The following is a 27,738-nucleotide window of genomic DNA, read 5'->3' on the forward strand; positions in this document are numbered from 1 at the left end:
TTACATGTAACACTTTACTGGTACCTATTGGGGATGGAGAGAAAAAGGGTCAGGTTGGTATTATATTTGTACTTAAAAGAATAATGATGATTGAAAGGATAATTGCCACGGTGATGATTATAATCTTTTTGAGGTGTTGCCACCATATCTTCCTAAGAATCTTGATGGTTTCTTGGGAGTCTTTGGCCTGAAATAAAAATAAACACACATTTAATGTTTTAATGTCTGAATGAATGGGAGCACTCAAATACTTAGAGAACAGATTTAATTTGGTTTTGATCAATCCCATAAAGTCTCAATGAAGCTTAACAAAGCCACTTTTATAAAATGATGCACTAAGATTCCAGGTGCCTTCCTTATTGTGTTAAGCCGTACTTAAATTAGCTTTATTAATTTTGTGACCATGAACAAGTTACTAACCTTTGAGCCTTATCTTCACTTCATGATTTTATTTAAATGCCACTATCTCTTACTACCCTGTTTAAAATCGGTACCTTTTCCAATCTCCATTCCAGAAGTGATATTCCCCTTCAGTATGGTGTTTTCCTCCAAAGTCCATATTTAACATTTATATTGTATATAAAATTTACTTATTTATTGTTTGTAGAGAATGAAAACTATGGATGTGGGAATTTTTGCCTGTTGCATTCACTGCTATATTCCTTACTGCCTGATATAGATCAGTGGTTCAATGAATATGTATTTGATGAGTGGATTAATGAATCTATTAAAGCTGGATAGTACCTGCCACAGAGTAGCCCAGATTGCAAGGAATAACTGAGATAGTGATTATGGTATATCCAAATCACCATATAAGAATAAATTATGCCATTATCATAATTAATAGAGGCTGAGTGCATGGATTAGTGCAACATTGGGGTCCCTTGGCCTGGCCTGCACCCTCTTGTAGTCCAGGACACCTCGGGGGATGTCAGAGAGCTGGTTTCTGCCTGATCCCCGCAGGTCAGGCTGAAGGACCCGCCAGGGCATGAATCCATGCACCAGACCTCTAGTCTGCATATAAGATCTTTGGTTAATCTTTTCCTGCCCTCCCTACTCCCCCTTCCCTCTCAGATTCATTAGTCTGTTCCATGTTTCCATGCCTGTGCGTTGAGCATCTTCCCCCTGGTGGTCAGTGCACATTATGGCTACCGGCCAGTTGGCCAGTCGCTTATGCTTTTATATATAGATATTTTTTATGAATTGGAGTTGAAGTACTTTGATACCAGAGTTTCATATCTTAATGCAACTAAACCTAAATAAAATAGCTCATGTCCCAGCTGGTGGTTCAGTTGGTTGGAGTGTCATTCCATACACCAAAATGGTTGTGGGTTCCATTCATGGTCAGGGCTGTGGGTTTGATCCCTGGTCAGGGCGTGTACAGGAGGCAACTGATAGATGTTTCTCATATTGATGTTTCTCTCTTCCTTTCTCTAGACTCAATAAAACATATCAGGTGAGGATTGTTTTAAAAAGTATCCTAAGAAAAAGCTCACTTATTAACATACAAAATATTAAAATAATCCAAGGAGCATTGAGAAGAAATAAAACAAATTCATAAAATTTTTATTTTTTTGTGCTGCAAAATATTTTATTGTTTCCATTTGGTCCACAACTCCTTTTTGTTTTTTAAACATAGATAACTGCTTCTCATATGGTTATGATACAAATAAATTGCTTGGTGTTTATTTATTTAGGCTTTCTGCCACATGGGTTAGAAGTAAAATTGTGAAGTATTTCAATTGACTTTATTCATAATCACATCATCTTTACTCTCAGTGTAAGTGGTGACTTTTCCAGAGCAAAGTCAAGGTACATGATTACAGTGCATGTGAAAAAATGACATCATGACAAGATCAGGAAGCCTCAGTTTTATATAGCAAAGATGCTGTTCATTATTCCCAAGGATCTAGCATATGGACACTAAGTGACTAGTTGTACTTTCCAGGATATTACAATTCATTGAGTGCTTTAAATTCACGTATTATATGATATACATTATATGTGATGTTGCATAATATATGCAATATTCATAATTTTGGGTGAGTATTCCTATTTTATAGCATTGAAGAGAATGAGGCTCAAAGGTTTGAAGTTACTTGCCTAAGGGTATATACCTCATAAGTGGTGTAGCTAGAATTCAAATCTAGAGTTGCTTGACTCTATACGGCCTTGTGTAGAAAAATTTAATTAAGGTATAAGCAGACTTTACCTTTGTTTCTTAGGTTATTTGCTTTCTCTTTTATTAATGTGATCTGCATATATAATTTGAAAATTCAGAATTCTAAAAACAGCATTCTCTTCTGTACACCCCTGATCCTATTTTTTTTTTAGAGGTAATCAATTTCAGATCTTTTTGTTTTGTTTGTTGCTATATCCCTATTACCTGGAACAGTAGTTTTCAACTGGGGGCAATTTGCTCTCCAGGGAACATATGGCAATGTCTGGAGACATTTTGATTGTCATGACTATAGGGGATGCTACTAACATCTAATGGGTAGAAGCCAGAGATGCTACTAAATGTACTACAATGCATATAGGACAGTCCCCCTACCCACCCACCTTCCAGCAAATTGATCAGACCATAATGTGCCAAGGCTGAGAAACCCTGACCTAGAACAGTGTCTGACATAATAGTAGGTGCTCAATTAATATTTACTTAGCTGTTTATGTTTTTCCTGGTGTTTGTTTTCCTCTGTGTTACTAGAAAGCATACATAATATTTCTTGATTTTTCACTTTACAATTATGGAAAAGAGGATATAACCTTTACGATATCTCTAACTCCCTCCTTCCCCAAACACAACTTTCCTTTCTTTCATATCCTCTTTTTTTTTTTTTTTTTTTTTTTTTTTTTTTTTTTTTTTTTACCAAAACATTGTAAATATTTGCTGAGCCATGGAGTGTATTTGAATACACTTTTCCTGCACCAATCGATATGACTGTGTGATTTTTCTCTCTCAATTTGTTTTTGTGATGTATCACATTTATTGATTTGCAGATATTGTACCATCCTTGCATCCCTGGGATAAATCCTACTTGGTCATGGGGGTGTGATCTTTCTGATGTAATGCTGAATCCCATTTGCTAGAATTTTGTAGAGGATTTTGGCATCTATGATCATGAGGATATTGGCTTGTAATTCTCTTTCTTTGTGTTGTCTTTATCTGGTTTTGGGATTAGTGTAATGCTGGCTTCATAGAAAGACCTGGGAAGTGTTGCTTCCTCTTCAATTTTTTGGAATAGTCTGAGGAGGATAGGTTTTAGTTCTTCCTTGAATGTCTGGTAAAATTCCCCTGTGATGCTGTGTGGCCCTGGGCTTTTGTTTGCTGGGAGCTTTTTGATGACTGCTTCAATTTTTTTTCATAATTATTGGCCTATTGAGATTTTTAGATTCTTCCCAGTTGAGTTTTGGAAGGTTGTAGTTTTTCTAGGAATATGGCCTTTTCCTCTATGTTGTCTAGTTTATTGGAATACAGTTGTTCATAGTATTTTTTAATAATCCTTTGTATTTCTCTGGGGTCTGTTGTTATCTTGCCTCTTTCATTTCTGACTTTGGGTTATTGTTTATTTGGGTCCTCTCTTTGCTTCTTGGTGAGCCTGGCTAGAAGTTCATCAATTTTTTTTTTTTTTTAATCATTTCAAAGAACTAGTTCTTGGTTTCCTTGATCTTTTTTTTGTTGTTGTTGTTTTTGTTTTTGTCTCTATGTCATTTATTTCTGCTTTGATCTTTATTATCCCCTTCCTTCTGCTCATTCTGGGGTTTTCTTGTTGTTCTCTTTTTAATTCTTTAAGTTGTGGAGTTAGATAATTTAGTACCTTTTTTTTTTTTTTTTTTGAGTTAGGCCTGTAGAGCTATAAACTTCCCTCAGGACTGCTTTCAGTGTGTCTCTACTTTCTAAGAGAATATATCAACTTTATATTACAATAATTCCACTGATATTATAAATTTTTTACTATTTTTTTAAATACATTTTATTGATTTTTCACAGAAAGGAAGGGAGAGGGATGGAGAGCTAGAAACATCCATGAGAGAGGTACATCGACCAGATGCCTCCTGCACACCCCCAATTGGGGATGTACCTGCAACCAATGTACATGCCCTCCACCGGAACCGAACCTGGGACCCTTCAGTCCGCAGGCTGATGCTCTTTCCACTGAGCCAAACTAGTTTTGGCTAAAATTTTTACTATTGTTTTAATTTCCAAAGCACCTTGATACTTTCTTACCTAATAAAACTATTATTTGAGGAAAAGTCTTTGGGACAGTTCAGTCTATCAATATATACTGAATTTAAAAAAAATATATATTTTATTGGTTTTTTTACAGAGAGGAAGGGAGAGAGATAGAGAGCTAGAAACGTCGATGAGATAGAAACATCGACCAGCTGCCTCCTGCATACCCCCTACCGGGGATGTGCCTACAACCAACATACATGCCCTTGACCGGAATCCAACCTGGGACCCCTCAGTCCGCAGACCGACGCTCTACTGCTGAGCCAAACTGGTTTCGGCTATACTGAATTTTTGAGCAAAGCAATACTATAAAAGAAATCAGGCTTTATGGTTTTCATTAAATTAAGCATTTATCAATTATAAAAGGGCACTTTCTTTTACTTTTCCATGATCTGTTTTGTCTGAGTTCCTTTTTTCCTTTTTAAATGTATTTTCTAAATTATAGAGATTTCCTCAAATATCTCATTATCTGTGTTGCTTATTTTCTAAAATGACTGGAAACCCAGTATAAGTGAGTTAGGGCTGTTATTTGGTGGGCTTCCTGGTAGGATAGCCCATGTGGCATTGACCTGACCATTTCATTGGGGGAATGCCTCAATATCTGTAGGTTAATATCTGTATTTTTTCCCCCCTTGGTCTAGTCAGCTTTCTTAGAGAGAGTCCCTCTAATTTCCTGCCTGGATGAAGCTGACTGGGAGCTAGGTTGGAGAGAGTGGTCACCATTTTCAGGATGCAGATTACCCCTTAGTCCTGATATTAATGATGATCACTCTGGCCTTATCAGCAGCTGGTGTCTAAGTTTAGAACATCTCTGGTCTGTTGTTTTTACATAATAAAATTTATTATCCTTTGTCAGTGATAAGCAGAGGAAGTAATATGGCAATAAAAAGTAGGGAAGTGGCTCTACAGGTAACATGTTTCTTTTAAAGACTTTTTACCCAGTCTCTTCTTTCTAGACATACTGCATGTCTCCAATTTCTGATCCTTTCCAAGGTTCTATGGCTCAGATCAGTTTGCATCTTAATGTCTTCTGCTTACTAGCTTATGTTTTCAAGCTTTGTACTGCTCCACTGTTCTACTGGGACTAATAATTATTAGTAATCCATTTTATAGCTTCTAAAATTGTTGACATTTATAAGGCTGTGGGGGTCTGGTTATGGAGGTAATTATTGTCCCTTTCGTTTTTTAATTCTTCTTTCCTGATTCTTTCTTTTCCTTCCTTCCTTCCTTCTTCCTTCCTTCCTTCCTTCCTTCCTTCCTTTCCTTCCTTCCTTCCTTCTTTCTTTCTTTCTTTCTTCTTTCTTTCTTTCTTTCTTTCTTTCTTTCTTTCTTTCTTTTTTCTTTCAATATCCTAGTGGTTTACACATTAAAGCCTCTCTATTGTTTTACCCATTCTTTTATTGGATTTTTGAGAGAATATCAAGATAAATGTGTAAGTTTAATCTTCCAGGTTAAAAATCTCTGACCCATCTTTATTTGTAGGCAGACTGACAGGAAGCTTATTCACATATTTTGTGTTTAAAAACCAAATCTGCTTTTGTGTTTTGTTGTTTGTTTGCTTGGTTTTACACTGTATAACCTCCTTCAGTGCTCATAGCCTACTGGCAAGGAGGCCGGGCAATTTGAGACTGCAGTTTATTCTGGCATGAGTTCACTAGGACAGGCCCACAGAGAAGAGCCCACCACCAAATCTGCTTTTTAAGATGATTCAGTAGAGCCCTGGCCAGTGGTGCTCAGTGGATAGAGCATAGGCCTGTGCACTGAAGGGTCACAGTTTCGATTCCTTGTTAAGGGCATGTACCTGGGTTGTAGGTTGGGGAACTCTCATGTTGATGTCTCTCTCTCTCTCTCTCTCTCTCTCTCTCTCTCTCTCTCTCTCTCTCTCTCTCTCTTCTTCCACACTCTAAAAATAAATGGAAAATAAGCCTTGTATGAGGATTAACAACAACCACAAAAAATAATATTCCGTAGAATCTTTTACAAAAAGACCAAGAGAGCCTGACCAGTGTGGCTCAGTGGTTGAGTGTCGACCTATGAACCAGAAGGTCACAGTTCAATTCCTAGTCAGGCACATGCCTGGGTTGTGGGATCTATCCCCAGTGTGGGGCGTGCAGAAGGCAGCTGGTTAATGGTTCTCAGCATTGATGTTCCTGTCTCTCACTTCCTCTCTGAAATCAATAACAATATATTTAAAAAAAATATTTAAAAAGACCAAGAGAAAAGAGGGAGAAAACTAATATACTTCAGTAAAATTTCATCTTTTATTGAGCTGCTTCTACTCAACTGGTTTCAAAGAGGAAGTCGTTTTCTCTCTCTATGTAATCATGAAAATACAATGTATACATAAAAGTGGGATTTGTTAGGAAGGGAAGGTATTATAATATTCTGAGGCTTAGGTGTTGTCTCTTTTCCTATAATAAAGGCACATATATAATTTAATAAAAAAGCAATAGCCCTAGCTGGCTTGGCTTAGTGGCTAGTATCAGCCTAAGGCCTGAAGGGTCCTGGGTTTGATTCTGGTCAAAGGCACATGCCTGGGTTGCAGGCCCCATCCCCAATAGGGGGCATGCAGGAGGCAACTGATCAATTATTCTTATCATTGATGTTTCTATCTCTCCCTCTCCCTTCTCTGAAATCAATAAAAATATTTTTTAAAAGTAATAGGCCTGATGATATGATGTATTAATATTATGTAATCCAATAATCCTGCATCTATTTTTACTCAGAAATGCTAGATAAAAGAAGAGAAGCAAATATTTAATGCATAACTGAACTTGGAAAAAAGTAAGAGTAAGGCCATGTGCAGGAACCTAGAGAGCAGCTCCTCTGCGTCTGGGAGGGTGAGGATGTTCCTCTGTCACCCAGGGCAGAGGATTTCAGTGCTCACAGGGACAGCAGGCTAAGCCTGGAGCTCACATGAGGAAAGTATGAACTCTGTGTCTCAAAAATCTGGATTTTAGAGTCTCTCAATAAACCTCCAATCTGTCAGCAACTTCAAATTCGCCCACCTTCAAAATATATCCACAATCTAACTACTTCTCACCACCTATATTGCAGTCAATACTCATTCAGTGTTAATGACACCTTTACTTCTTTCTTAGATCTTTTATTTTTTAGAGGGAGGGAAAGAGAGAGAGAGACATTGATGTGGGAGAGAACATCAATCGGTTGTCCTTCTGTACATGCTCCAACCAGGTATCAAGCCTGAAACCCAGGTATATGCCCTGACCAGGAATCAAACTTATCACCTTTTGGTGTACGGGACAACACACCAATCAACTGAGCCACACCAGCCAGGCTATTTTATTTTTTTTAGTTATTGATTTTAGAGAGAGAGGAAGAGAGAGAGAGAGAGAAACACTGATTTGTTTTCTACTTATTTATGCATTCATTGGTTGATCCTTAATATGTGTCCTGTCTATGGATCAAACACACAACCCTGGTGTATTGAGACGATGCTTTAATCAACTGAGCTACCCAGCCTGCATCTTTATTTCTTGCTGAGACTCAGAATTTTTATCTGAGATCATTTTTCATCTACCTGACATACTGTTTTTAGAATTTCCTTTAGTGCAGATATAATAAAGACAGCCAGTTATCTAATGAAGACTTGAGTTCCCTTCCATAATGTAGAGTTGTTTATTGCTAGAGACACTCTAATTATAGACTACATTTCTCAGGCCCCTCACCCCACTCCATACTGTCTCTCTCTAACCTTTGCACCTACACAAAGCTATAAGATTAATTCTTACCAATAGATTGTGAGTGGAAGTGATGGGTGTCACTTTTGGGCTTAAAGGGGCTATAAGCAAATGTGCTTCCTTCATTCCTTGTTTAACCAACTGCCACTTGAAATTTAAATACTGAGACCCAAGACAATGGCAGAGTCACAAAATGGAAAAGGCTTGGGTTACTGGATTACCATGTGGAAGTCTGCCCAATGAAAACCTACCTCACTGTTAAGACAACCAAGAAATAACACTCTATTGAGTTAAAACAATGACAACCTGAGGTATGTTATTACAGCAACATTTCTCTAACTAATATTGAAACTGGGAATAGGCTATTACAAAACTCTAAAATGTGGCTTAACCATCACATGGTACACAGTGAAGAAACTGATATTAGAGGCTGGAAAAACAAAGACCTATGTTATGGAGGATAAACTATTTTCTAAAACTATCACCTGTGATAACTTGGAAGGCAGACAAAGTACTTACTGAGTCTGCCACTTTAGAAGAAAAGGTTGGAAAACAGAAGGGAAGTAGTGTGAGTTCTTGTTACTGGCTGCATTTAGCAAGGCAACAATTGGTTGGTTTGTAAGAAGAAATGAAAAGGGATAGAGAGGACGCAGAAATTTGGAACACTGAAAGACTGAATAAGTTGATGGTTTTTTGGCCCAAGCCATAGGAAAGAAGATTAGGTAGACCTTTTAATGACAAGTGCCTGTTAAGATTCTGCCCTTCCTCAATAACAAAAAACCCTCAAACCTGTTAAAAAATGGACAAGGACTTAAATAGACTTCCTGCAAAGAAGATATATAAATGGCCAATAAGCACATGAAAAAATGCTCAACATCATTAGTCAATAAGGAAGTGCAAATTCAAAATGAGACATTACTTCTCACTAAGTAGGATGGTTATAACTTAAAAAATGGAAAAAAGTGTTGGAAATGATATGGAGAAATGAAAACCCTCCTACATTACTGATGGGATACTTGTCTTTCTCTGACTGGCTAACTTCGCTGAGCATAATACTCTCCAGGTCCCACTCTGCTGTCTCAAAGAGTAAGAGATCCTTCTTTTTTTATAGCTGTAAATGTCTTTTTTATCCACTCATCTACTGATGGGCACTTGGGCTGTTTCCAGATCTTAGCTATTGTAAATTGTAAACATAAGGGAGCATATATTCTTTCTTACTGTTGTTTCGGGATTCTTAGTATATATTCCTAGAGTTGGGATCACTGGGTCAAATGGTAGTTTCGTTTTTAATGTTTTGAGGAAACTCCATATTGTTTTCCATGGCGGCTACAGCAATCTGCAATCCAGGTATATACAAAAAAAAAAAAAAAAAAAAAAAAAAAGAAAAAAAGAAGAAAAGAAACTAGACCACTGCTGGAACTGGATTGGCTCAGTGGTAGAGCGTCGGTCTGTGGACTGAAAGGTCCCAGATTTGATCCCGGTCAGGGGCATGTACGTTGGTTGTGGGCACATCCCTGGTAGGGGGTGTGCAAGAGGCAGCTGGCGGATGTTTCTCTCTCATCGACGTTTCTAGCTCTCTATCTCTCTCCCTTCCTCTCTGTAAAAAAATCAATAAAATATATTTTTTAAAAAAAGAAACTAGACCACTAACTTACACCATTCTTAAGAATAAACTCAAAATGGATAAAAGACTTAAATGTAAGTTGTGAAACCATAAAAATTCTAGAAGAAACTATAGGCACCAAAATCTCAGACATCTCTTGATGTGTTTGCTGATACATCTCCTAAGGCAAGGGAAACAAAGGAAGTAATAAACAAATTAGACTACATCAAAATAAAAAGCTTCTGCACACAAAAGAAATCATCGCCAAAACCGATTTGGCTCAGTGGATAGAACATCAATCTGTGGACTGAAAGGTCCCAGGTTCGATTCTGCAAGGGCATGTATCTTGGTTGCAGGTACATCCCCAGTAGGGGGTGTGAAGGAGGCAGCTGATCGATGTTTCTCTCTCATTGATATTTCTAACTCTCTATCCTTCTCCCTCTCTGTAAAAAATCAATAAAATATATTAAAAAGAAAAAAAAAGAAAAAAAATCATCAACAAAATGCAAAGGAAGCCCACTATATGGGAGAACATATTTGCCAATGATACATCTGAAAAGGGGTTAATTTTCAAAATATATAAAGAACTCATACAACTTATCAAAAGGAAGACAATCAATCAAGGCTTAACAAGACTGTGCACACAGCCCACAAAGGGGTGCACCAATAGTGTCCACCTTAGGTGACTGGGGAGGCTGAGCCACTGGGCCCTATTGTTCACCTACCACGCAAGACCACTCTATCAAGTCAAGGAAATTTAGCAGCTATCCAATACATAGAAACACACACAGGGAAGTAGTCAAAATGTGGAGACAATGAAAGATATCACAAATTAAAGAAATGGATGAAAACAAAATACTAGATATAGAGTTCAAAACCACAGTTATAAGGTTACTCAAAAATTTTCTAGAAACCTCCGAAGATCTTAGTGAGACCTTCAAGGATTTTAGTGATAATGCAAAAAAAGAAAAAGAAAAAAAAGTATCAGTCAGAAATTAAGCATGCACTGACTGAAATAAAGAACAATATAGAGTTTCAACAGTAGACTACAGAATCACAAGAATCAAGTCAAAGATTTGAAATATGAGGAAGCAAAAATCACCCAACTAAAAGAGCAAAAAGAAATAAGAATCCACCCTAGCTGGTTTGGCTTATTGGACAGAGAGTCAGCTTGTGGACTGAAGGGTCCCGGGTTTGATTCTAGCTCAGGTCACATGCCCGGGCTGCGGGCTTTATCCCCAGTAGGGGACGTGTAGGAGGCAGCCAATCCATGATTCTCATCATTGATGTTTTTATCTCTCCCTTTCCCTTCCTCTCTGAAATGAATAAAAAATATATTAAAAAAAAGAAATAAGAATCCAAAAATATGAATATAGTGTAAGGAATCTCTGGAACAAATTCAAGCAAACCAACATCTGAATTATAGGGGTGCCAGCAGAAGTGAGAGAGCAAGATATCAAAAACTTATTTGAAAAAATAATGACAGAAAACTTCCCCCACTTGGTGAAAAAAATACACTTACAAGTCCAGGAAACACACAGAACCCTAAACAAGAGGAATCCAAAGAGAACCACTCCAAGATACATCATAACTAAAATGCCAAGGGCAAAAGACAAAGAGAGAATCTTAAAAGGAATAAGAGAAAAACAGTTATCTACAAGGGAATACCCATATGACTGACAGCTGGTTTCTCAAACAGAAACTATGCAGGCCAGAAGGGAGTGGCAAGAAATATTCAAAGTTATGAATAACAAGGATCTACAACCAAAATTACTCTACCCAGCAAAGCTATCATTTAGCATTGAAGGTTAGATAAAGAATTTCACAGACAAGAAAAAGCTAAAGGAGTTCATCACCACCAAACCAGTATTATATGAAATGCTGAAGGGTATTCTTTAAGAAGAGGCAGAAGAAGAAAAAGGTAAAGATAAAAAATTATGAACAATAAAATGACAACAAATACATATCCATGAACAAGTGAATCTAAAAGTCAAATGAATAAGAAATCTGATGAACAGAACAAACTGGTGAATATAATAGAATCAGGGGCATGGAAAGGGAGTAGACTGACAATTTTCAGGGGGAAGGGGATTGGGGGATACTGGAAGAGATTGGACAAAGAGCTTAAACCTATGGATGAGGACTGTGGGCGGAGGGGTGAGTGTCTGGGATGGGGCAGGAACTGGATGGAGGGGAGCCATGGTGGGGGGGGGGGGAAGAGGAACATCTGTAATAATCTGAACAATTATTAACCAATGGCACCCTAAAAAATTCAATTATAAAAAATAAAAGTTTGAGTAATTTGAAAAAATTTGGATTGTTTTATAATTATCCTTTTAATATTTTAGTTGTATTCCAATAATTTCTTGATAAAGCCACGAAATGGTAATTTAGGATTATTTCACAGTACTCATGGTATAGCTTTACTTTAGGTAATTTGCCTCAAGTGGGTTAAACCCTATGGTTTAGATTACTGTTTGGATAGCAAGACAGGTGTGCATCACTTACAGTTGTTTGGGGATCATCTGTTCTGTCAGTGAAGCTATTCAATCTTTCTTCGCTTTCCAATATTTTATCAATATTTTGGGTCATAATACTTTTTACATCAGTTACTTGACTCCTCAGTGTGGATATTGAGCTGTCACCTTGATTTTTATTGTATTTCATCTATATAGAAGTGAAATATAATGAAAAATTTATTTTCTATAAATAAAATCTACTATGGTATAATATGTTGTACAAATTAGAATATAGGTGTCAAAGGCATATCTCAGTATGGTGGTTACCAGAAGGAAGTGGGGGGAGGGGTGGATTTAAAGGGTAAATAAAGGCAGTTAAATATATGGTGACGAAAAATTTGACTTTGGGTGGTGGGCACACAATGCAATATACAGATTATGTATAATTAAGAATTGTACACTGGAAACCTATATCTGATTAACCAATGTAACCCCAGTAAGTTTAATTAAAAATAAATAAAATACCTGGGGGGGGAAAGGCAATATCTTACTTGTGTTTCAGCATAAGGAGTCAACTAAGCCTCAAACTGTCCTACCTAATCTTGCAAAAAAAGAAGAAGAAGAAGAAAAGAAAAAGGTTGGGTGGGTGGGAGAGGGATATATAAATGTATTAAATCAGCAGTGGAATTGTTTTTTTACTTAAATTATTTGTTTATCTAGACTTCTGTTTTATAAAAAATATATTTTTATTGATTTCAGGGAGGGATGGAGGGAGAGAGAGAGAAACACCAATGATGAGAGAGAGTCATTGATCTGTTGCCCCCTGCACACTCCCTACTGAAGATTGAGCTCACAACCCCGGCATAAGCCCAGACCAGGAATAGAACCTCAATCTTCTGGTTCATAGGTTGACATTCAACCACTGAGCCACGCTGGACGGGTTAGTCTTCTGTTTTTTTAAAAAGCAGTGTTAGGTTCTTAGTAAAACTTAGTGGAAAGTACAGAGTTCCCACCTGCCTGCTAAGCTTGACACAGCCTCCCTCACTATCAACATCCTGCACTAGAGTGGTACATTGTTAAAATGGATGACCTTGCATTGACTCATCATCGTCACCCAAAGTCCATAGTTTACATGAGGGTTCACTGTTGTACATTCAATAGGTTTGGATAAATGTAAAAAGACATGTATTTACCATTACAGTATCCTGCAGAACAATTTCACTGTCCTTAAAATCCTCTGTGCTGCACTTATTCATGCTTCCCTTCTCCCTAAGCCCTGGCTACAATCGGTCTTTTTACTGTCTCCATAGTTTTACCTTTCTCAGAATGTCATATAGTTGGAATCACATAGTATGTAGCATTTTCAGATTGGCTTCTTTTACTTAATAATATGCATTTAAGGTTCCTCCATGTCTTCTCATTGCTTGATAACTCATTTCCTTTTGGGGCTGAATAATAGTCCATTATTTGGATGTCCTACAGTTTATTTATCCATTCACCCGTGAAAAGATATCTTGGTTGTTTCCATGTTTTGCCAATTATGAATAAAACTGCTATAACATCCGTATGCAGGTTTTTGTATGAACAAAAGTTATCAACTCCTTTGGGTAAATACCAAGGAGTGTGATTGCTGGATTGTATGGTGAGTGTGTGTTTAGTTTTGTAAAGAACTGCCAAACTGTCTTCCAAAGTGACCGTACCATTTTACATTCCCACACACAATGAGTAAGAGTTATTATTGTTCCACATCCTTGTCAGTCTTTGGTGTATTTTGAATTCTGGTCATTCTAAAAGATGTGTAGTGATATTTCAATGTTGCTTCAATTTGTAATTCCCTAGTGGCATATGTTGTAGAGCATCTTTTCATATGCTTATTTGCCATCTCTAAATCTTCTTTTATGAGACATCTATTCAGGTCTTTGACCCATTTTTTAAATTAGGCTATTTATTTTCATATTGCTGAATTTTAAAAGTTCTTTCTATATTATGAACGACAGCCTTTTATCAGATTTGTCTTTTGCAAATATTTTTTACTAGTATGTGGCTTGTCTTCTCATTCCCTTGATTTTTTTTTAATCCAATCTGTCAATCTCTCTCTCTCTCTCTTTTTTTTTTTTAAATCCTCACGCGAGGATATGTTGAGAGAAAGAGAGAGAGAAACATCAATCAATTACCTCCTGCACACACCCCATCAGGAATTAAACCTGCAACTTAGGTATGCGCTCTGACTGAGAATCGAACCCACACCTTTTGGTGTATGGGATGATGCTCCAACTGAGCCACCCGGCCTGGTCAATCTGTCATTTCATTGGTGTATTTAGACCATTAACTTTTAAAGTGATTATTGATGTAGTTAGATTAATAAGCTACCATATTTATTACTGTTTTCTATTTATTCCTATTTTTGTCTTCCACTCTATCCATATTAACAAAAATAATCGCTAAGATATAGTGTTACATTAAAGAGGTGAGCTGCAGCTACAGAAAAATATTAAGTAATAACTCACTGAACATTTAATATGTGCCAGGCACTGTTTTAAGCACTTCATAAGTATTAGCTCATTTAATTCTCAAACTACCGTATAAAGTAGTATTCTGATAATCTTAAAAAAAAAAAAATTGATTTCAGAGAGGAAGGCTTGTCCCTCTCCGGGGCCGCAGGTGCAGCTGCTAGCACCTGGGATCATGGGGTAGGAGACTTGTCCCTCTCTAAGGCCACAGCCTGGCTGGTCCCCATTCCTCTCTCTCAAGCTCATTTGTTCCTGGCTGGGCCTCATTCCTCTCTCCCCAGTGTTGAGTGTCTGAGACAACCATTTGCATATTAGCTCTTTATTACATAGAATTATATAATATTTAGCAGATTGGAGTGACAGATTCCTTTGTTGGCCTTGAAGAAGTGAGCAGCCATGGTGAGGACACTCCATACACAGTTGGGTTCTTTTTTAATTTGAGTGTCAGGGATTACTTTTCTAAATTAAACATTTTTATAATGGTAAAATATACATAACATAAAATTTGCAATTTTGACAATTTTTAACTGTTATACTTCAGTAATATTAAGCATATCTACACTGTTTTGCAACTATCCCCACCACCTATCTCCAGAAAATTTTCAACTTCTCAAATTGAAAGTCTGTACACATTAAATAATAATCCTCTTCCTCCCCTCCTTCCAAGCTCTGGCAACCACCATTCTGCTTGATGTCTGCATAAATCTTACTACTCTAGGTACCTCATCTAAGTGGTATCACATAATAGTTGTCCTCTGTGACTGCCTTATTTCACTTAGTCGCAACTATTATTTAAGTATTTTAAAATTAGGTAAAATATATACATGGTTCCAAAGTAAAACTTGTTAAAAAAGTTTTATTCAGAGAAGTCCAGTCTCTGTTTTCTGCCCATCTTTACCACAGGCAACCATTAGAATGTTTTTTGTTTTAAATATATTTTATTGATTTTTGTACAGAGAGGAAGGGAGAGAGATAGAAAGTTAGAAACATAGATGAGAGAGAGAGTCATCGCTCAGCTGCCTCTTGCACACCCCCTACTGGGGATATGCTCGCAACCAAGGTACGTGCCCTTGACCAGAATCGAACCCGGGACCTTTCAGTCCCCACGCCGACGCTCTATCCATTGAGCCAAACCGGTTTTGGCTAGAATGTTTTGATTTATCCTTTCCTTGCACACTTCCAGCACTTTTTTTTTTTTATACTATAAGCAAACAAATACATATATTTATATTTATATTCATTCCCTCTACCTTAAATGGCTGCATATGTAAATAAGTAACAGTAGAACCTACAGACTTTGTCTTATTAATTTATCAATACATTATAGATATCATTACCTATCATTATATAGAGATAGAAGTTCTCAGTCGAATTCATCTTTATAGCTCTTAATTCATTAATTCCTAACTGATTTGACAGCTGCAATATTAACAATGTTTAGAAATACAGTTGAAAGTTACATACCATATACTTTCCTAATATCGGGTCTAGTAATAATTAATGTCGTTTTTAAACATTTGTTTAAAATCTTGCTTGGCGTTGACTTGTATTGACATAACCTTCAAACACGTGGTATCTACAGAACGTGTGAAGTGCAATTAACAAGCTTTGCTTGAAAAAGTTTGTGTTTGGTTTGGTTTTTGTTGCAAAACTAGGGCTAAGAAGATGGCGGATGAAGAGCATATTCGGCACTGCATGCTTTACGAGTTCCAATTAGGAAGAAAAGCAAGTGAGGCTGCAAAAAACAACTGTAGTGCTCTTGGTCAAGATGCAGTTAGCACCAGAAAATGCCAGCGTTGGTTTGAGAAATTTCGCGAGGGAAATTTTTCGTTAGATGACAAGAGTGGTCGAGGCCATGTGTCCAATTTTGATCAAGAAGCTCTTCAAGCTCTTTTGGTGCAAAATCCTCAAATTACCCAACAAGAGCTTGCGACAACTTTAAATTGTTCACAAAAAACAATTTCCAATCAATTGCGTGCACTTGGCAAAGTCCAAAAGTTTGGAAAATGGGTTCCTCATGAGTTGACCGACAACAACCGTAATCAAAGAGTCACAATTTGCAGTTCGCTCCTCTCTCGTCAAAACCGTTTGCCGTTTTTAGAGCAAATTGTTACCGGAGATAAAAAATGGGTGCTGTATGTTAATTTGAAAAGGCGGCCTCAATGGTTGGACAAAAATGAGGCTCTGCAGCCCACGCCAAAACCTGACTTGCATGTGAAAAAAGTGATGTTGTGTGTTTGGTGGAATTTTAAAGGAATTCTTCATTATGAACTTTTACCATCTAACCAAACCATTACAAGTGCAGTGTATAGTGCCCAATTGGAAAGGTTAGCCCAAGCTTTAAGAGAAAAAGAACCCGCGCTGATTAATCGGAAGGGCGTAATTCTTCACCACGATAACGCACGACCGCATACTGCAAGAATCACTGCTGAAAAACTGCGCCAGTTGGAATGGGAAGTTCTCCCTCAACCTGCATATTCTCCTGATATTGCCCCTTCCGATTACCATTTGTTTCATTCTTTGCAAAACTTTCTTCTTGGAAAAAAATTTAATAATGAAGAATGCCTCAAAAATGCATTGACCGAATTTTTTGCATCAAAATCACAAGAATTTTACAACAGAGGGATTAAAATGCTTCCTGAGCATTGGGCACAAGTAGTAGAAAACAACGGCAACTATACTGTTGATTAAATTTTGTTGTATTATTTAAATAAATTCGATTTAAAAAAGTATTAGAAAACGACATTAATTATTACTAGACCTAATACTTGCTGAAAACTGGCAGCAATGGCATTTGAAGGAAAAAAATGTTCTTGTGACATCAAAGGATTTTTCAGAAAAATATCACTAACCTGGGGAAATGAAGGGAAATATTTAAACTATATAGGTAATTTCAACTGGATAATTGCAGAGTTAATGTTTATATGAAGCCAAGTCTGGCAGAAACCTGAAATAAAAGAAAGTAGGACATTTCAAGATTTTTGGTGGCAGGATGTCTTTTCTATTTAAAGATACAGTATTTATAAAAACTGCTTGCCCAGTCTTCTCCACTGCTTAGTATAGGTTACAACATCATACTGAGAGATCCTTAATTCTTTGATATATCTGAGGACCTGAGGGAAAGAAAAGATGTTTACCTCTGGCAAACTGGGCAATAGGGAGCCCATGATATTTTCTAAATACACACTTATTTCTCCCTCCTGCTCCTATCTTTAAAATCCACTCAACGATATAAAAAAAAAACAACAACAACTAAAAGTCATGATTCTACCTTTCAAAACTTATAAAGTTGCTACAGGACACTTCAAAGTTTCAAGAAGAAATTCTGATAATTATTTGTACTAAAAGTTGTATTCTCCAGAAGTAGTGGTAAAAATAATATGGTTAGCAATTCTGAGTCCTCTGGTTTTGGAAAGATAGTAAAGTTGGGATGTTTTGTCTTAATGGCAGAGAGAAAAAAGTTAGAGTATAGTAAATTAAATGGCTAACAGTGTTTAGTATAAAGACTCTAACAATTGTCTAGGCATAACTGTTACTGTGAGTGACAATATTAGGTCTAATAACCTTTGATTCTATTTTTGAGTATAGTTTGAGCTGTGTTAAAGCAAGTTGGTACACTATAAAAATAAAATACATGCATGGTTCATATATAAAATTATCTATACATTAAATACATATGCTATTGAGAAAGTATTTTAAATATTATAAAACTTCATTTCTTTCTTACTTTTAAAGAACACAATATAAAAAGACAAAATTTAAAAAAATTTAAATTCTTTATTGCTGTAAGTATTACATATGTCTCCTTTTTTACCCTATTGACCTCTCCCTGGCTGCTCCCACCCCCCAGCACATGCCCTCACCCCCCTACTGTCTGTGTCCATTGGTTATGCTTACATGCATGCATACAAGTCCTTTGGTTGACCTCTTACTCACCCCCTCCCACCCTCTCCTCCCTTCTCTCTGAGGTTTGACTGTCTGTTCAATGCTTCTATGTCTCTGGATCTATTTTTGTTCATAAGTTTATATTGTTCATTATATTCCACAAATGAGTGAGATCATATTATACTTATCCTTCTCTGATTGGCTTATTTTGCTTAGCATAAAGCTCTCCAGGTCCACCCATACTGTTGCAAATGGTAAGAGTTCTTTCTTTTTTTTAGATTTTGGCCCCTTCTTTGATTGAGTTCGACACTGTAGACTACCAGTTTTTAAATTAAATTAAATTTTATTGTTTAAAGACTTACAAATAGTAGTACATATATCTCCCCCCTTCCCCCCCCCCCCCCATTGACCTTTCCCAGGGCTCCCCTAACACCCGGCACATGCCCTTCCCCTTCCCCCTCAGGGTCTTGTGTCCATTGGTGTGCTTATATGCATGCATACAAGTCCTTCAGCTGATCTCTTAGCGCCTCCCCCCACCCCCCTACACTCCCCAGCCTTACCACTGTAATTTGACAGTCTGTTTGATGCTTCTCTGCCTCTGTATCTATCTTTTTATTCATCAAGTTATAATGTTCTTTATTATCCATAAATGAGTGAGATTTATGTAGAATTTTTCTTTCATTGCCTGGCTTATTTCACTTAGCATAATGCTCTCCAGTTCCATCCATGCTGTTGCAAATGGTAAGAATTCCTTCTTTTTTACCGCGACGTAGTATTCCATTGTGAAGATGTACCATTGTTTTTTAATCCATTCATTTGCTGGTGGACACTTAGGCTGTTTCCAAAGCTTAGCTCTTGTAAACTGTGCTGCTATGAACATAGGAGTGCATATATCCCTTCTGATTGGTGTTCCTGTTTTCTTGGGATATATTCCTAAAAGTGGGATTACTGGGTCAAATGGCAGTTCCATTTTTAAATTTTTGAGGAAACGCCACACTGTTCGCCACAGTGGCTGCACCACTCTGCATTCCCACCAGCAATGAAGGAGGGTTTCTTTTTCTCCGCATCCTCAATAGCACTTGCAGTTTGTTGATTTGTTGATGATAGTCATTCTGACAGGTGTGAGATGGTACCACATTGTTGTTTTGATTTACATCTCTCAGATGACTAGTGACTTTGAGCTTGTTTTCATATGTCTTGGCTTTCTGAATGCCCTCTTTCGAAAAGTGTCTATTTAGGTGCTTTGACCGTTTTTTTTTTTTATTGGTTTGTTTATCTTCCTTTTGTTAAGTTGTATGAGTTCCCTGTAAATGTTGGAGATTAAACCCTTATCAGATGTCACATTGGCAAATACGTTCTCCCATGCAGTGGGGGCTTACTTGTTATTTTGTTGATGGTTTCTTTTGTGACAGATCCTAATAGATCTGAGTAGACTGTCTTTGCAGATCTTCCTTCAGAGTCAGGGAAGTGCGGAAGCAGGAGACAAATGAGGGATAAGGGTAAGAAATCTCTGGAGGTCATTAATAGCTCTGCTTTATAGACAGTTGAATGATTTGCTTTTGTTTAGTGACATTATTGCTCATAAACTAGAAAATAGAGACCTCATAATTTCAGAAAAGGTAAAGGTTGTTAAAGAAGTATAACAAATTACTTACATTTTTTAAGAAATGCAGATGGTGTTACAATATCCAATACATTGTCTGAGGCACATAGGTAAATGATCCCATCAATGAAGAGACTATGATAGACAAAGCTTTAAAAAGAACACATTCATTTACATGATAATTTTGAAGAAATTAAGTATTTATGTAGCAAATTTAATTTCTTTTTTAAGTTCTCATTAATAGTATAAGAACCATCTAGATAACTTTTAGAATCAGAATTAGAATATCTTTCATATATTTAAAAATTAAATTATATTAAATAAAAGCTAAAAAATTTGAAGATCTCTATTTATTTAATATATTTTCTATTGATTTCAGAAAGGAAGAGAGAGGGAGAATGAAACATTAATGATGAGAATCACTGATTGGCTACCTCCTGCACGCCCCCCAAAGGGATTAAGCCCACAGGAATCAAACCACAACCCCTGGTTCCTAGGTCAATACTACTGAGTCAAAGCAGTTGGGCTGAATATGTATTTAAAATAAACCAGAGAGAAAGAAACATTGATATGAGAGAGAAACATTGATTGATTGCCTCCTGCCCTGACCATGGTTGGGAATGAAACCTATGACTGAGGTATATGCCCTTGACTGGAATTGAACCTGGGATCCTTCAGTGCGCGGGGCTGCTGCTCTATTTACTGAGCCAAACTGGTGAGGGCATGCTACAAATATGTTTTTAAAAAATATATTTTATTGATTTTTTTTTTTATAGAGAGGAAAGGAGAGGGATAGAGAGTTAGAAACATCGATGAGAGAGAAACATCGATCAACTGCCTCCTGCACATCCCCCACTGGAGATGTGCCTGCATCCAAGGTACATGCACTTGACCAGAATCAAAGCTGGGACCCTTCAGTCCACAGACCGACGCTCTAGACACTGAGTATAATGATGATATTGATAGATACAAAAAATTTCCACTTGGAAAATGTTATTTATTTTTAATTTTTATATATTATGTATGACTTTATGCAAAGTTTAAAAGCAAGCAAAATTAAACTAAAATATTATGAATTAGGATAATGGCTGCCTTTGGAGCAGAGGAAGTGGTTAGGAAGAAGAATGAAGAGGGCTTCTGGGAAGCTGGAGATAGTCTGTTTCTTGACCTGGTGGTAGCAGGAGTGTTTACTTGGTGATGATTCACCCAGCTATTCACTTAGGATTTGTGCTCTTTCTGTATGGATATTGATAGCTCATCAAGAAAAGTTTTTAAAAATCTGTCACTTTTTGTTTTTGTTTCAGGGCTTTTATGTTATTGGCTCCATCATGTTGGTTTCACCCTGAGCTTACACATTAATTTTCTTAGAATATTTTCATAGATACTTTTCATATTCGGATATCTAATCTATGTGAAATTCAGTGTTTATATTAATAATATAAGGGATCTTACATTTTCTTTGCTTAGATGGACTGTCATTTTACTAGTACTTGATTTTGCCTCTTGACCCAAAAAGTCCTAAAATATTTATATAGGTAAGGGTTAGAATGTAAACACTCTATTTCTATTTTACTCTTGGTTGCTCTAGAAATTCAACTTGTATATATTTTAATTAAGTATAAACTTTTTTTTTTAAAATATATTTTTATTGATTTTGTACAGAGAGGAAGGGAAAGAGATAGAGAGTTAGAAACATCGATGAGAGAGAGTCATCGATCAGTTGCCTCCTGCACCTCCCCCACCGGGGATATGCCCGCAACCAAGGTACATGCCCTTGACCGGAATCGAACCCGGGTCCCTTCAGTCCCCAAGCCAACGCTCTATCCACTGAGCCAAACCGGTCCCGGCAATTAAGTATAAACTTAATAAAAGAATCCAATACAATACAAGGAACTATTATTTAAAATTGGAAAATATTTTTATTTCTAATTTGGGAGGAGTCTTTGCTGAAAAAGTTGCTAATTCTACCATCTCTCTGAAAGTTATATATGAAGTTAATTGATAATTGCTATGAAAAGAGATATTTTAAATGTTACTTAGTAGTATGTTATTATTGAATATCATTCAGAAACTATCTTTAAATGTTAAAAACAAACAAACTTGAATTATCTGATGTCCAGGAAATACTGCTAACTGACAAAAGCAAAGTAGAGATAGAGAAAAGTATGTACAATGTATTACCATTATCTATCATTCTCATATGCTACCAAGGGAAGTACAAATATATATTATGAGTCTTATATAAAAAAGAAAAGAAAAAATGATAAACTAAAAACTTATTCAAAATGATTTCCTACATAAGGAGAGAGAGAGTCAGTGTGGACAGGAAAGGAATAAAAATTAGACTCCTTCAAGATTATATACAAAATTTGACTTTGGAACCATATAATTTTGCATTATTATAAAATGTTATAAATCAAATTTTGAATATAATCTTTAAAAATAAAAAAAATATGAAAAACAAAGCCAAATTTATATTCAGTAACCCAAGCAAGAGATGATGGTAGTGTAGTTCTCATGGTATTGGTGGAAGCTGTCAGATTTTGGATATATTTGGAAGGTAGTCAACAGAATTTGCTGATGGATTGGATTTGGATGTAAAAAAGACAAAAGTCAAGAATTATAAAGGTTTAATGTCTGAGGAACTGGGAAGTGGAACACTGCAGGAGGAGGGTTGGCTTAGACATAAATTTGAGATGCTTATCAGACATCCAATAGAGAGGTAGAATGGGCAGCTGGATACATACATTTGGAGTTCAGGGAAGAGGCCCTCAAAAGACTCAAGTTAGAATGTACAATACAGGTAAGCACATCTTTTTTTTTTTTTTTTAAATCATTCCTGCTAATAAATGAAAACAAAACTGGAATATCACTAGTTTGCAAACCCCAATAAATTAAAGGCTCTAGGTATAGACAATGACTATCAATGGCTGCTAGCATGTCAAAAGGAAGTATAAGCAGATGAAAAAACAACTATAGTCTTGCCAAAGGGATCCAGCTGGTTAGAGCATGATAAGCTGCATTTTTAGTATATAATCAGCAAATTCAGACTGAGGGAAACTCTAGTTCTTCAATAAATTGTAAGGATAGGACAGGAATAGAGGGGAAATATGTAGATTAAAGAAATTTAAATAACTTCAAGTTAAAAAGTAGGCTGTATCGGGCTCTAATATCTGAGATGTACATTTAGGTGCTGAAACAATGAAGAAACAGGATAAGTGGCTGCTATAAAAGTTGGAATGATGGGGGAGAAGAAGGAAACTGTGAACAAACAGGACATGGTGGGGAGTTTGGGGGTAGTTGGCAGTGTTGTATTTTTTTGGCATCCCCTTCGCCCATTTCTCCCACTATCCGCCGACCCCTACATCTGGCAAACACTAACCAATTCTCTGTATCTATCAACTTGTTTTTGTTTTTGTTTTTGGAGTAGTCTTATTGAAGATATTTTAAAGTGGAAGTTTCCTTTTTTATTAATAAAATATTTTAGGTATACCAAAAAAAGTATGGAGAATAAGGACAAGAACACTTGTAGACCCACCAATCTATTTAAAATGTTACAGATACAATTACAGGCAGTTCTCAGGTTACACCGGAGATCCTTTCCTAAGGAGACCCAACTCGATTTCCCCCGTAAGTCGGAACCCACCTCCATAAGCACCTATGTCACTCACATGGAGCACATGCACAGCAGGAATGAAGTGAAAAAGTAAAAAAAAAAATGTAAAAGAAAGGTAACAACTCCTGACCTTTACTTGGTAAATAAATAATAAGACATAAAGCACGTAAGTACATAGTTGAAATGACGGAACTTATTTATTTATTTTTTTAAATACTGTAAATGGGAGATGGTGACATAACTACAAAACATCCGACGTAACCGGGGAACTGCCTGAAATGTCCTCTGTGTACTATTCCTTAATTTAATTCTTCTCCCAGCACTTTGCAAAGGTAAGCGCTTTCATGAATTTGGTGTTTAGCATTCCCATTCACAATCTGATGCTTTTACATATAGAAGTTCTCCTTTTTGAGTATGTGGAACGAATATATTTTTTCCTCATGCCATTATCATTGGAATTATTAGCTGATAATTGTTAAAAAGTAGTTTCATTAAAATATATCTTACCTTCCCATTTGAATTGTGGTCTTTGGTTCAGCTCTAAGAAGCACTAGTCTAAGCATTGTTGCTGCTGTTTCCTAAAAATAAATTGTTAGCATTTACTTTACGGTGTTTTTCATTATTATTCTCCTAAATTTACTTATGTTCTGATTAGTTTATCAAGGGACAACTGTTTACTAGGAGAACTAATGGGTGGTTATTCATAATTCACGGTAAGAGGCAAGTTATAAATATTCATATGAATATTCAGATTCATGTGAATCTGAAGGAAAAATTTAAAATTACTTAAATATACATAACCTGTGTATATACATATAAGCGTGGAAGTATGGTTTGTACTAATTAGTCTTATTTTTACAGTCATATCATATGTATATATATATGACTTCAAAGCTGGGAAGTACTATCTAATCAAATATATTTTAGTGACTAAAACTATAAATAAAGCTTATTATTATTATTTTTAATTTTTAAAAAATTAATCTTTACCAAGGATATATTTTACTGGTTTTAGAGAAAGAGGAGAGAGAGAGACACACACAGAGAGAGAGAGAGAGAGAGAGAGAGAGAGAGAGAGAGAGAGAGAGAGAAACATTAAAACATTGATGTATGAGATGAGAGAAATATCAATCAGTTGCTTCCCATACATACTTCCACCAGGGATTGAACCCACAACCTAGATATATGCCCTGACCGGAATCGAATAGCAACCTTTTGATTCATGTTACAACACAATGATCTAACCAATTGAGCCACACCAGCAAGGGTTAAAGCTTATTATTAATGGTAGAGAGTAAAGCTTGAAATTTGTGGGATTGCTTGAAAAATCCGAGCAGTATTCTCTAGGAAAGAATTTACGAAGAAACAAGAAAAATTAAGGGAGTACATAGGTTTTCAGTTACTTTGTTATCATCACTGGAATATATTCCCCTAGCTTTCCACACATGTCTCATTTAGAGTAAATAATCAATGAAATGATAGAAAAATTTGAAACAAAGCAAATGGCAACATGAGGCCATAAAAGTGTGACAAACTGAGCTCTAGTTATGTTTTAAAATATATATATTAATATATTTTTATTGATTTCTTACAGAGAAGAAGGGAGAGAGATAGAGAGTTAGAAACGTCGATGAGAGAGAGTCATCGATCAGGGGCCTCCTGCACCTGCCCCCACTGGGGATGTGCCCACAACGAAGGTACATGCCCTTAACCGGAATGGAACCTGGGGCCTTTCATTCCGAAGGCTGATGCTCAATCTACTGAGACAAACCGGTTTCGGCTAGTTATGCTTTTGTTATAAAAGTACTGCATGACTTAAGAAAGAGACTTGTCTGGTTGTTTCTTTGTGTGAAGAATGAGGTAGGCAAGATTATTTCTAGGATCCTCTCCAATTCTAGGACCTTAAATAGCAATTGATTTGATCTAATGATTAAGCTTTAGTAGGTACTAATACTTTTCTAATGATTATAAAATAGTTGTGACATTAATATTTAGCACTGAGAAAAGACATGGTAGAACTCTTTAAAGCACTGTCATTCCTGTCCTTCTCCCCGGTCAGCTTTTTTTTTTTTTTTTTAAATATATATTTTATTGATTTTGTACAGAGAGGAAGGGAGAGAGATACAGAGTTAGAAACATCGATGAGAGAGAGTCATCGATCAGCTGCCTCTTGCACACCCCCTACTGGGGATGTGCCCACAACCAAGGTACATGCCCTTGACCAGAATCGAACCCGGGACCTTTCAGTCCCCAAGCCGACGCTCTATCCATTGAGCCAAACTGGTTTCAGCCCGGTCAGCTTTTTGTACAGCAATCATTCTAACCCTTTAATCCTTTCTTCCACCCCTTCCCACTTTCTTACCTTCCTTCATGTTTCATAAAGAGAAATCATTTGGCTTATGAACCCCTTCAACTTTCTCTCTCTTCTTAATTAAACACTTATTGAGAACCTATATATAAAGACAGAGATGAAGACAGTGCCTGTTCTGAAGGAGTCTGACAGCAAAGACAAATAAGTGAAAGAAGAATCTTATTCAAGCCAGGTAAGTAGTTTGGTAAAAGGACATAAATTAGCCTGGGCATAAGAAGGCTTCAAGGAGGAATAGAGAAAAGTCTCAAAGCAAAGAAGAGGTTATACTGCTAAAAAGTGAAGATAAGTGGGTTCCAGGGAGAGGGAAGAGGAGATAAACTGAGACTCCGGTGAGACTGGAGAACAGCATGAAAGTCAGGATGGCTGCAGCCCAAAAATATGTGGGGGAAGAGGAGATAATTATGGAAAAGTCCTACCAGGAAGGGCCTTGAATGCCAGGCTAAGTGGTATGGGCTTTATTCTGTATGTAATTAGGTGCCACCAAATGATTTTAAGGAAGGAGTGACATGATCATATTTGCTTTTAGCAATAACCACCTGAGCAGCAGTGTGGAGGCTGATTTTGAGAGGGACAAGGCTGAAGTCTGGGAGATCAGTTAGGAGGCACTTAAAAAATATTTATGTTTTTATTTATTTATTTGAAAAAGAGAGAAGAGAAAAAAGAGGAAGAGATATTCCACCTATTTATGTATTCTTTGGTTGATTCTTGACCAGATCAAACCCTCAACCTTTGAGTACTGGGATGATGCTCTTACCACCTGAGCTACAGGGCACTTTCAATAACCTTTGGTGACAAGAATTGAGCGCCTAAATGACAACATGGTTCAGAAACAAGGAAATGGGTTCAAGACATATTCAGGAGACAGAACTAATCGAACTTGGTGACAAAGAACAAATGTGAAGGTGAAGAAGAAGGAAAACTTGAAGGTGACTCCGTTTCCAGCTTGACTGGCTCAGTAGAGCTACTCAACAAGATTAGAAATACACCAGGAGGAATTGGGAAATAATTAATCCCGTTCTTCTATTCGGCACTCTGTGGAGAGGGGTTACTTTGGAAGTGGATTTGAGAGTGATCAAAGCAAAGCTGTTCTGTGTGTGAATGAATGTGTCAAGTTAGAAGAGGACAGAAGTTACCAGTAGAACCCTGAGGAACAGTGCTTGATAGGCTGTAGGGCACCTGTATGCCGCCCTTGGACATCAAGGGACCTGAGCTCCTCAAGCGACAGCTTCTGGTGCTGTTTTCTCTCCGTGGCTGCACCCCTCACTCCTTTAACCCGGGATCACACAACTAATAATCGTTCAATAAGCGCGTGCTGATCGGGGAGAGACAGCCCAGAAGGGGTTCTGGGAACTGGCCGGGGCCGCTGATCACGGCCAAAGGGGCCGCGTGCAGCACCACGCCTCGCCCCTAGGCGGCGCCCGTGCTCGCGGCTCCGCAGTTCGGCGACTAGAGATGCTCCCGCCGGGACTCCCCGCCTCGCCGGCTGCCGCGCACGGGGCGGGGCCTCCCGTCCCCACGCCCCGCCCATCCGGGCCTCCCGGCAGCGCCGCCTCCTGAGGGGCGGGGTCCGGCCGGCATCGCCTTTCAAAACGGGAACGCGCGAAGGCGGAGGTGACGAGAGGAGAACCTGATAGGAGCCGCCGGCCCATGCCAGGTCCGCTAGGATCACTCGGCCATTAGCAATGCAGCTGTAGGTGATCGTCATGGTGGGCGGGCCAGGGAAGGGGAGGTTCCCGCCAGACCCAACCGCCCGCGG

The 27,738-nt window shown here is 37.4% G+C and overlaps 1 protein-coding gene across 1 annotated transcript; it reads right to left on the reverse strand.

The window, feature by feature from the left end:
- Positions 1 to 27,738, reverse strand: LOC118704616 (vesicle-associated membrane protein 7). Its single transcript, XM_036412452.2, has 7 exons — positions 27,610 to 27,738; positions 24,119 to 24,189; positions 20,044 to 20,145; positions 17,269 to 17,354; positions 15,972 to 15,982; positions 12,047 to 12,205; positions 1 to 187 (listed from the first exon to the last, which is right to left on the reverse strand). Exons 1-7 carry the CDS (start codon positions 27,685 to 27,687, stop codon positions 50 to 52), a joined length of 645 nt encoding a protein of 214 aa, XP_036268345.1. The 5' UTR covers positions 27,688 to 27,738; the 3' UTR covers positions 1 to 49.

This window comes from Pipistrellus kuhlii, unplaced genomic scaffold (assembly GCF_014108245.1).
Source record: "Pipistrellus kuhlii isolate mPipKuh1 unplaced genomic scaffold, mPipKuh1.p scaffold_m20_p_1, whole genome shotgun sequence".
Classification (NCBI taxonomy): domain Eukaryota; kingdom Metazoa; phylum Chordata; class Mammalia; order Chiroptera; family Vespertilionidae; genus Pipistrellus; species Pipistrellus kuhlii.